Source organism: Alosa alosa, chromosome 7 (genome assembly GCF_017589495.1).
Source record: "Alosa alosa isolate M-15738 ecotype Scorff River chromosome 7, AALO_Geno_1.1, whole genome shotgun sequence".
In the NCBI taxonomy this organism is placed as follows: domain Eukaryota; kingdom Metazoa; phylum Chordata; class Actinopteri; order Clupeiformes; family Clupeidae; genus Alosa; species Alosa alosa.
In genome coordinates this window covers 1,401,969-1,413,703 of record NC_063195.1, presented here as the reverse complement: position 1 = coordinate 1,413,703, position 11,735 = coordinate 1,401,969, and the positions used below count along the sequence as shown (strand labels likewise).

The following is an 11,735-nucleotide window of genomic DNA, read 5'->3' as shown; positions in this document are numbered from 1 at the left end:
ACTCCGAACCGTGCGGTGCGGAGCATTTTTCAAAAACCGTGCCATCCCTACCATTCATCTAAAAGACATTTTTTACGTCGCGAACGGAGCGCTTCAGTTCCGCGCCTGGTGTAGCTCATACCTTAAGCAGAAGTTCCTAGAATGTTCAAAAAACAAAAAAACCCCCTCTTATTTTGTGAGCTGCTCTGCAGAAATGAAACAGAAACATGTGAAATAAGACAAAGCTCTTTATTAAATTTGGAATATTAAAGATAGTAAAAACACACCTGGTAAACATTGAACTTGCTCAAATACTTTACAGATGGAGAGAATACAAACAAGTAAAACCACACCGAAATAGACCAACAGACAGACATACGGACAGACAGAACAGGACATGATCAACTGACAAGACAAGTCAAACCACCAACATCCCACAATTCATCAGGAGACTGACAGGGCTCACTGTACAGACACACAACTTCCTGTGAGGGGCGGTCTGAGTGAGTGAGTGAGTGCGTGTGGTCAGCGCTGTGCGGAAGGGGCGCTCTTGCAGGCCTGCAGCTTCTCCACCATGTTGCGGGCGTAGCGTAGCCGGCTGGCCAGCTCGCGGCTGCAGCCAAACTCCTCCATCACGCTCATGCGGTACGTCCGGAACTCACGCCGCTCGTCGATGTACGTCACCGCCCCCATCAGAGGGCACAGGATCACCTTCGTGTGGTCCTACACACACACACACACACACACAGACAGTTAGCATAGTAAAAACTATGGGGGGGGGGACAGACAGACTTAGCGTGTGTGTGTGTGTGAGTGAGTGGGGTGTTACAGGATTCCCAAATATAAAATTCTGTGACTTTCCCGACCAAATTAAGTGAATTTCCATGACTTATTATATAATAAACAGTACAATATACCGACCAATGACTTCAGAGCGGTCACATAGCGTCCAAGAAGCGTCAAGAGACATTCTCAATGGGCTACTCAAGCAAGCAGTAAATCTAATAACCAGATATACACCAATTGTGAATGGAAATATATTCCACGACTTTGCCCCAAAAATTATTTTAGGGGTGTGTGTGATGAGGGCAATTGCAGGAGTGGGAGCACTACGGTGTGTGTGTGCGCGTGCAGGAGGTGCCCTCTGACCTGGAAGAAGTTGATCTGCACAGTGCCGTTGCTGAGGTGCAGCACGATGGCGCTCTTGGTGCGGAACCAGTGGCGCAGGAAGGGCAGGCGCGTCAGCTGGTCCCCGTCACGCGGCGTGATGTTGGCGCCCGCCTTCAGCAGGTGCTCGCTCATGTAGTTACGGAAGTACTTCAGCAGCGTAATCTACACACACACACACACATAAACATGATTACAGGGTGAGATTCTCACACACACAGGGTGGCGGTGGGCAGAACACTAGAGGACTAAACACACGATGGATACTCATAAGAATTGAGACTGCAGACTGGACTGCCCCCACGGATTTAAAGAAAAGTAAATAAAAGTAAATAGATGTTTGTTTAATTTAAGGCCATTTCCACAACTAAGGCTAAAAGTAAATAAATAAAAATCTAGAGGATGCACTGCGCACTAAAGGTCAAGTAGCTTCCAAATACTAAACTACATAACCGTAGTTTGGACACCCCTGGGTTAGAGCATAACCGTAATCGCCACTGCGGTCAATCTTGGATCAGTGTGTGGACAGTGCTCTATGAGCAGCATTCAAAGGTTCTTGAGTGGCTTAAGATATCGGAAAAAATGAACTAAGATGAACCCATAATGGATATAATATATAAACACTAAAAATGATGTTGTCACCATCATTTGGAAAAGCCTTCAGACAGTTACGATCTGGAAATGATATAGTTATGAATGATTGGCAGGTAAAATAAACAGCTATGGGATAGACAGGTGAAATAAACAGCTAGGTGAAATAAACAGCTATGGGATAGGCAGGTGAAATAAACAGAGCCAAAACACATCTGGTCTCAGTCCTTCTGCGCCTGATCAAATGTACAGCCTTACTACAGCTCCACACATTGTATGGTATGAATATAACGATCCATGGGGACCATGCTAGGCTAAACTAGAGCCTGGGTAGGTCATTGACGGCTCGTTCGTATACACACACACACACACACACACACACACTCACCTTGTATAAAAATGTCAGTGACCTAAACCTACCCACATCTCGATCAACGTCACACACACACACACACCTTCTTGGCGAGAGGCGAGGGGTAGGAGCGGACGCTGAGGTAGGACTCTGCCGAGTTGCGGTCGATGTACTGGAGCGTGTCACCGTCGTCGTAGAGGACGAGACGTGTTGAGTCGTTAAATAGCACACCCACGCTGTTATCACACAACTGGTAACCTGAGAGGGGACCAGGAGCAAACACACACGTAAACACTCGCACCACACACACCCACGCTGTTATCACACAACTGGTAACCTGAAAGGGGACCAGGAGCAAACACACACGTAAACACTCGCACCACACACACCCACGCTGTTATCACACAGCTGGTACCCTGAGAGGGGACCAGGAACAAAACACACACTTAGGGCCAATCTCAATTCTCCATTTTACCCCTTCCCCCTAGTTTTGCGCATGCACGTGAGACGAAGGGCTATCTCAATTCTCATTTCGATCGAGGGGTAGGGATAAGGGCAAGGGGTAGATACCCCTTAAAACCAAGTAAGATCGGGAGCTTACTTGAAACCGAGGGGTAAGAGAAATACCCAACATGCACCGCTCACCCAAAAAAAAACAAGCACACCGAGAGATTCATTGACATGAAATGTTGGCATTAATAAGGATTATAAAATTAAAATGGTAATTGTTTTATGTTGCATTCAATCTTGTGACCATATATTGAAGGTCCTGTTCTTCATGAGGAAGTTTTCAAAAATCGCTGTTCTGTGAATGTTAACAGCATCATTATTTGCACGAATGTCTCGCATTTTACATATTTCCATGTCTGATATACCCCGCGAATTGGCAGCATACCATGTCAGAAATGTCCAACAGCAGCTAAATTCGCTAAAAACTTTACCGCTCGTCTGATATGAATGCTGCATAGGCCTACTGCTGCCAACTCCTCGCATAGGCCAAGACTTACAGGTATCGATTGCTTCTGATGTCAAGTAATCCACCATTTGGATATTATTGTAAAATATCGGAAGGCTATGGGATGTTTACATAGCTTAAGCGACATGTTTATTTTGTACCCCATCCCAGTTTCATTCACCTGGACCAGGAGGTAGGCTACGAACGAACATAGGCACATTCTGCTGTAGATTAAATAATTCCTGAACGGTTTTATTCCAAGCTGAAAATGCAATAGCCTATTTACCAGAAGACAGGTTGCTTGCTAGTGACAAAATAGCTTTCAGTGTGGTACAATCTCTGTAAATTACATTAATTCAAGTGTTTAAATCATCCAGCTCTGCCTTATGGTTGGCTAGTGGCATCTCATTTCCAAGGGGAATATTTTTCACCCCTATGTCTTGCCACTCGGTTTCAAGGGACAAGGGCTAGGGGTAAGATGAAGGGATAGAGGAAGGGGTAAAACAGAGAATTGAGATTGGCACACACAAACACACTGGTTCCAACCCCTTTTCACTGACTACATTTCAATAAATCCTTCCTTGACACCACATTCATGAGCCCCCATGTTCATGGATGGCCCCAGATTGTAGCGCTGTAGCTGCCTGGCAGCTCTAGCTGTTGGTTGCAGCAACTTGAGCTAAGTAGAACTGGTATGATGTATACCACCAGCCTCTCAAACTTCTGGCCTGGTCATGACAGATTTTGGGGTCATAGGGCCCACCTATACGTTCACAATTCAGTTCGGCAACAGATGATGTAAGCCCATGTAAAGTGGACGGGATGCGACTCCAGCACTGCACCGCACACAACTGTCATATGAACGATGGCTTACATTGGATAGAAGACAAGGTAATTGTGTTGTGCATTACTTAATTAGTCGCTCGGTTATTGGTTGATAAATGAAACTGAACGGTTGCGTTATTGTTTCGAGACAGGTTGGAGTCAGACGTACTCATAGACAGTAGCCTAATCTGCCTCAAATCGCGGATCTCAAATTTAATGTAAAAATCAAACTGGAGAAAGCATAGACGAACATTTAGCATGAGAAAAGCATGCGTGGGGAGTGAGATGTGCGCAGTGTCGTTTTGAAAACAGTCAGAGGTGCACATAGGTAGGCCTTCTGCCTTAACGCATGGATATCGTTGTTAGTTTAATTTTCAAAATCCCTTGCCATTTTGTTTCGAAACTGCTTCCATCTTTTATCAATCTAGCTAATTGTTGACCAACACTAGCCTATGCTAAGCATAAGCAGTAAGTCATTGTTGACCAACACTAGCCTATGCTACCCATAAGCAGCAAGTCATTGTTGACCAACACTAGCCTATGCTACCCATAAGCAGCAAGTCATTGTTGACCAACACTAGCCTATGCTACCCATAGACAGTAAAGCGACTGCTGCACCGAGTTTACTTCTGGTCTACACCTAGACGTCACAGCCTCTTCCGAGTAGACTGTTCAGGATTGGTTGGCGAGTGTGTGATGCGTTGTACACGTTGTTACTGAGTGGGAGGGCAAGTGTTCCCGCTTAAAACAATGATGACTGAAATACTCAATATTTGGGATATAATATTTTAATGTAGCTCACGTACAGCAAACTGCTATTGAGTATATTCAGAATGTCGCCCAGCCCTACTCTAAACCGACCACTATTGTGTCAGGACATGGGGTTGTGTGCGTGTGTGTGTCCTAGGCCCTATTTAGCCAGTGGGGTCAGAGTATGTGTGTCTTACCTAGGCCATATTTGTCGGAGTAGTCCACCCATTTGCTGATCCAGAAGATGGGAATACAGGCAGGGTCCTCAGCTTCCTCTGTGAGGGGAGAGAAAGAGCATGACATAACAGGTCTGTTGTGTATGCATGTTTGGATAGTGGTCAGAATATCCGTCCGGCATCTTTTGTCTTTTTGTTATGCGACTCGCTTTGGGTCGTACTCTGTGCATGTTAAAATGCACTGTAAAGATAAAACTGACTTGACTAGACACCACAGAGGCGAGTATGGCATTAATCTCAGACAGACAGAAACACTCTACACCAACATGTTCTTCCAGGAGCACAGACAGTCAGTTGCATGTAACATTACAGTTAAATATGCCAGTGCACCAATTACAAAGATTAAGAATGACATAACATTTACAGGAAATAAGATTTTAAAGAATATCCATCTCAGGGGGCTACTTTTGTGCCTGTTCTCTACAGCTATATTTTGCATATTGCAGCCAATCAGTCGCCTGGGCTAAAAAGGCATGTTACCGTTCCTTCTCTCACTGCATTCTCAGAATCTTGCTAGCGTGTGTGAGTAAGCAGGGAGGCTCCAGTTTATGTAGGGGGTGTGTGTGTGTTACGTACCCTGGCGGATGACCGCTTTCTCTGAGGGTTTGGCGTTGTTGAGGCTGGTGAGCTGTTGCAGCAGGTCGGAGAGGTGTGTGTCTGCAGACTCTGGACTTTCACTGCACACACACAGGAAGTCACGGGGCAGTCACATGACCAGACAGCCCAATCATTTCAAATGCTTGCTACTGAAGATGGCTGATTACCCTTGACCAAGACAGGTGTGTGTCTCAGCAAAACAAGGTGTATGAATTAGCCGGTAACCTACAAAAGTGTCTGGTAGTCATCCGATATAAAATAATGGCTTACTACTGAATGACTGGTGAATTTGAGTAGCAAGTAGATTCATCAGAGATCATTTCCAGCCTGTGTATGTACGTACACACACGTTATACTGACAAAGTTCAATCATTGTGTGTGTGTGTGTAATTATCCGGAATGACCCAACATTGCATGTGTTTTAACTATCCGGAATGTTCCATCATCTTACCCTTGCTGCGGCTCGTCCTTTTGGTCCCCCTTCCCCAGTTTCTCCAAGGGACTGTCTGTACCTGACACACACACACACACACACACACACACACACAGATGAGCACATGACTCCACTCACAAGTGCACAGTTGAGGTGTGGATGCACAAGCTTCTGATGGTGTGTGAGACTCCTCGTCCTCACTGAAGTCACTGTGGAAGTGTGTGTGTGTCCTCATCCTTGATAGTGGTGGGTGAGCGGTCGTTGTGATTGAGGTGTGTGTGCGTGTCCAACTCAGTTGCTGTGATCGAGGTGTGTGAGGCTGCCCATTTTTGATGGCAGTGAGCTGTTGCTGTGATTGAGGTGTGAGGTGTGTGTGTGTTCCCCATTTTTGATGGCTGTTGCTGTGATCGAGGGGTGTCCTCACCCTCGTTTATGGCAGTGGGGTCTCTTGCTGTGACAGTGTGTGTGTGTCCACACCCTTGTTGATAGCGGTGGGCTGTTGCTGTGACTGAGGTGTGTGTGTGTGTGTGTGTCCTCACCCTTGTTGATGGCGGTGAGCGGTCGTCGGGGCGGCTCCAGGGTGCCGGGGGCGATGGAGAAGCGTGGGGCAACGGTCAGGCAGGAGGTGGGCAGGCGCATGGGCACATAGCCGCTGGTGAAGAACTCGTCAGTCAGCAGGTCAGCGATGGTGGGGCGCAGAGACGGCTCAGCGTGCAGCATGCGCTTGATCAACGCCGCCGCCACAGGGCTGATGTGCTGCAAAAAACACACAAACACACTTAGAGCCACCGCCACAGGGCTGATGTGCTGCAACACCACACACACGCTGATAACACACACATTAACACACTTAGAGCCACCGCCACAGGGCTGATGTGCTGCAACACCACACACACACGTTGATAACACACACATTAACACACTTAGAGCCACCGCCACAGGGCTGATGTGCTGCAACACCACACACACACACGTTGATAACACACACATTAACACACTTAGAGCCACCGCCACAGGGCTGATGTGCTGCAACACCACACACACACACACACACACACACACACACACACGTTGGTAACACATACATTAACACACTTAGAGCCACCGCCACAGGGCTGATGTGCTGCAACACCACACACACACTGATAAACAATACACATTAACACATCTTAGAGCCACCGCCACAGGGGGCTGATGTGCTGCAAACACCACACACACACGCTGATAACACACATTAACACACTTAGAGCCACCGCCACAGGGCTGATGTGCTGCAACACCACACACACACACACACGTTGATAACACACACATTAACACACTTAGAGCCACCGCCACAGGGCTGATGTGCTGCAACACCACACACACGTTAATAACACACACATTAACACACTTAGAGCCGCCGCCACAGGGCTGATGTGCTGCAACACCACACACACGTTGATAACACACACATTAACACACTTAGAGCCACCGCCACAGGGCTGATGTGCTGCAACACCACACACACACACGTTGATAACACACACATTAACACACTTAGAGCCACCGCCACAGGGCTGATGTGCTGCAACACCACACACACACACACACACACTGATAACACACACGTTGATAACACACACATTAACACACTTAGAGCCACCGCCACAGGGCTGATGTGCTGCAACACCACACACACGTTGATAACACACACATTAACACACTTAGAGCCACCGCCACAGGGCTGATGTGCTGCAACACCACACACACACACGTTGATAACACACACATTAACACACTTAGAGCCGCCGCCACAGGGCTCATGTGCTGCAACACACACACACGTTAAACACACACACACATTAACACACTTAGAGCCGCCGCCACAGGGCTGATGTGCTGCAACAACACACACGCTAAAACACACACATTCACACACAAACAACAGGGCTGATGCGCTGCAACACCACACACACGCTGATACAAACACACACTTAGAGCAGCCGCCACAGGGCTGATGTGCTGGAACACACACAAAGACACACTTAGAGCTCCACGTGCAGCACATTCTTAAGGCCACAGTTACAGCATTAATGTGCGAACACACAGGGTGGCACATCTCAGATGCACACACACTACAGGATGGCAAATAGAGTCTGGATTTGTAGTCATCACATCAACCACACAGGATCAACAACACACACACACACACACACACTTACTCGTGGGACGCTGTACTCGTTCTTCTTGATGCGGACGTACGTCTCCTTCAGACACGACGTCTCAAATGGTGGCTTTCCTACCAGCAGTGTGTACCTACACAGACAAACACACAGAGTCAATGACGACATAATCACCATCCCACACAGGCATAGGATATGCACGACTAAATAAAGAATTATTAAATAGATCTCAGTCCCCCCTCCTCCACACACACACTTACAGGATGCATCCGAGGGACCAGATGTCCACCTCGAAGCTGTGTCCTTTCTTGCAGAGGACCTCGGGGGCGATATAATTGGGCGTCCCACACAGAGTCTTCTTCCTCTCACCGTCAAACTCAATCCGTGTGGCCAAACCAAAGTCCCCTAGAGAGAGAGGATGAATGAGGGGGCGTATGCGTTAGGACACAGCCTCATATGTTTTCAAAACCTCAGGGTGGAAAACAAAGACAAGGACACAAGGGAATGTACAGTTAATGCAAGACTGGAAGCAGTTCATGAGATTCAAATGTGACCAGCCACACACATCAGCCAAGTTTATGGGTTGGCAGGGTGGTGTGTGTGTGTGGATACAAGCAAAAAAAAAAAAACACTGAGCTCCACGTGACAGGATAACAGGTGTGCGTCTCCTCACCTATCTTAACCTCCATTTCCTCATTGAGGAAGAGGTTGCCCAGCTTGAGGTCGCGGTGAATGACACGGTTGTTGTGCAGGTACTGGCAGCCTTGGATGGTCTGGCGCATGAAGTAGCGCGCCTCGGGCTCAGTCACAGCCTTTCGGCGCTTGTGCAGCTCCAGCAGAGACTAGAAGAGACGGGACATGAATGAAACACATGGCGCCCAGGACCGACAGCGTAGACCGCGCCATCGCCGACATTGTGGGATTCGACTTCGATGGTAAAAGTCGCTCCTTGCGACTACAGACTAAAATGTACAGCCATAGTTTTGTAAAAGACTATACAAATGGTTGTAATGGAAGCATGGTCACAAAAATCCTGTTGTAGTGTAACGTTTGTTATTTTCTTTGACATAACCACCCCCCCCCCCCAACACACACACAACGTTTTTCAAGGGAAGGTCCTATTAGATTGTTTAAAATACCAGGATCTGAAAGCCTAACGCTGGCAGTTGATATTCAGATAATGCAAATATCTGTTCAGCGAAAAAAGTGGCTTACGGTTGACCACTCAAAGTTGGCAGTTAGCTGCTACATTTATCAACTTTCTCCAAAACTCATTCTGACAACTTAGTCGAGCGCCAAGTTAACATGAAACTTCCTTTCCTTGCGGTTCAATTATTTCAAGCCCAGGAAAAATTATGCTAGCCAGTGTTCGGACAACGTTCATTTCAGTCTATTTCAAATGCAAAAACTCAAGTTACAGACACAAAATAAGGCTAAATCCTAAAAGTTAATTCACATCAGCGGTTGATCGGTTAACCAACGAAGTAAATGTTATTAAGTTAGTAATGAACAATGCTACTGACCAGCTATTTCTTAGCTAACGTTAGCAAAGAATTCGACCGTTGGCTGACATGACAAACAAACTTCATTGGCTAGCTAGCTAGAAGCTATGCCTTTACCTGCTAGCATAACTTTCCAGTGTCTCCAAAGGAAGATTGCTTTGGGGGAACTCACCCGTCTGCGGCAAATTTCCAGAACCACGAACACGAAATCGTCGTCCTCAAAGAAACCATGAAAGCCCACGACGTGCGGATTGTCCAGGCTTTTATGGATGGCAATTTCAGTGCTCATCTTCTCCTTCTGATGAGGCTTCAGGAGCAGAGCCTTGGGAACCACTTTCCCGGCGAACACCTCCTTAGTCTCCATGTCTGTGATTTCATAGCATTTCGCAAAACCTCCTTTTCCGAGGAATCGGCCCCTCATATACCTCTTCATAGTCCGCGGGTCCACCAATATATCAGGAATCTCTTTAAGTGGTGCAGATTTTGGGTCTACGTGAGAGGACGGCTTAGCCGTCTTCGCTATTCCAGCACTCATCTTTTCGGAAAAGTCTTATTCAGTCTAGTGTCAATCAAGTAATCAACAAAGAGCAATATAATTCAACTTTAAAATGCAATACGATTCTACTACAAAATATTACAATTACACCGAATTCTAGCTTGCTGAAGCACACGTCAACTGATCATCCTTGTCCGTGCTAACGTTATCGACAGATAGTTTAGCTTCTTCAGTCAGGCTAAGTAAAGTGCGAATTTAAATGAAAACGTCCTGTGTTGCAACTCGGTAATTGTCGATTAAAAACTAAACGTACTTCAAAGACAGCGTGCAATCAACGCCTGCTAATGTTTCATCTAATAACTTAAGATAAAACTGCAAATAAACAAGCCTCTCCGGGCAAACCGCCTGCCTATGTTAAAACGCGTCCTCTTCAATGCCAACAGTGACTGCTGCAATATTTTAAATTGTGCTCCGTTCGTTATCTATGCATCTGATTGGCTCCTCTGTCAGTGACGCGCGTTTCTCATTGGCTGATCCGATTTGAATTCCAAGCCTTTGCCGCGGGGGATCATGGGAGGTTGTGCATTAAAATAACTTGTATGTTATCATAAACTGTATTTATATATTTTTCAGGAATATACTTATTTTAAAAAAACACCCACGGGTTAATGTGTCGTGAGGTAGACCCATTATGTTTTAAGTATTTACGTTATTCTGTGAGAAGGAAACAATGCTTCACAGACATGCGCAGTTTGTGCTGTTCTTGTCATTATGTGACTGTGGGCTTTAAACCATGCAACCGCAAACATTAGTAGCCTAGGCAGAAACTTAACTCAACCATACTCAGAAAAGGCATACAAATAGGTCCATGCATTTTCTGCGTAAACAAGTCTTAGTAGTTTGTTGTTGTTGTTGTTGTTTTAGAAATGACAATGTTGGCTACATAATGTGCTGTGAAACCAATAAAGAACAACAGTGCATTTACATTGTGGGACAATTGTGTTTATCTAGTCTGTCTTTATTAAGACAGCCAATCGGTATAGTAGCCTAGCCTATGAATGGTATCAGGTTGTCGATGGGTTTGTTAGTGTATGTATCTAAATGTGTGAAGAAGCATTTCAATTAGTCTAAATGTGTGGACAAGCAATGTGTGTGTGTGTGTGTGAGAGAGAGAAAGAGAGAGAGTGTATGAGTGTGTGTGAAAGAGAGTTGGCTGTGTAAATGTTTCTGTTAGCTACTCTGTGTGTGTGTGTGTGTGTGTAAAACACTTCATCTTATAGATAACATAAACACAACCAAAGCTCTCTCTCTCACACATACACACACACACACACACACACAATACGGCCTTTATTTAACCTATCCTCCAGCCAGCATGTCTGCACACAGTTGAGCCAAAAGCAAAAGCGACTCAGTCAGCATTTAGCTAGTGCTTTTGCTCTGCACACACCTACCTGTTTGCCTACAGCCCCGACAGCCATGTGTGTGTGTGTGAGAGAGAGAGAAAGAGAGAGAGCGTGTGTGTGTGTGTGTTGCCTACAGCCCCGACAGCCATGTGTGTGTGTGTGAGAGAGAGAGAAAGAGAGAGAGTGTGTGTGTGTGTGTGTGTGTTGCCTACAGCCCCGACAGCCATGCAGAGGTGCTTTGTTTTTTCCCAGACATCTCTCAATGAGATGAGGTCTGACGT

General features: G+C 46.2%; 1 protein-coding gene across 1 annotated transcript; it reads right to left on the bottom strand.

The window, feature by feature from the left end:
* Positions 1–209: 209 nt before the first annotated feature.
* plk1 (polo-like kinase 1 (Drosophila)) lies at positions 210–10,486 on the bottom strand. The gene is made up of 11 exons (XM_048247094.1): positions 9,725–10,486; positions 8,724–8,892; positions 8,311–8,455; positions 8,090–8,183; positions 6,425–6,641; positions 5,904–5,964; positions 5,432–5,532; positions 4,817–4,894; positions 2,193–2,347; positions 1,129–1,311; positions 210–702 (listed from the first exon to the last, which is right to left on the bottom strand). The coding sequence occupies exons 1-11, from the start codon at positions 10,085–10,087 to the stop codon at positions 505–507; spliced, it is 1,764 nt and encodes a 587-aa protein (XP_048103051.1). The 5' UTR covers positions 10,088–10,486; the 3' UTR covers positions 210–504.
* Between the last annotated feature and the right edge of the window lie 1,249 nt (positions 10,487–11,735).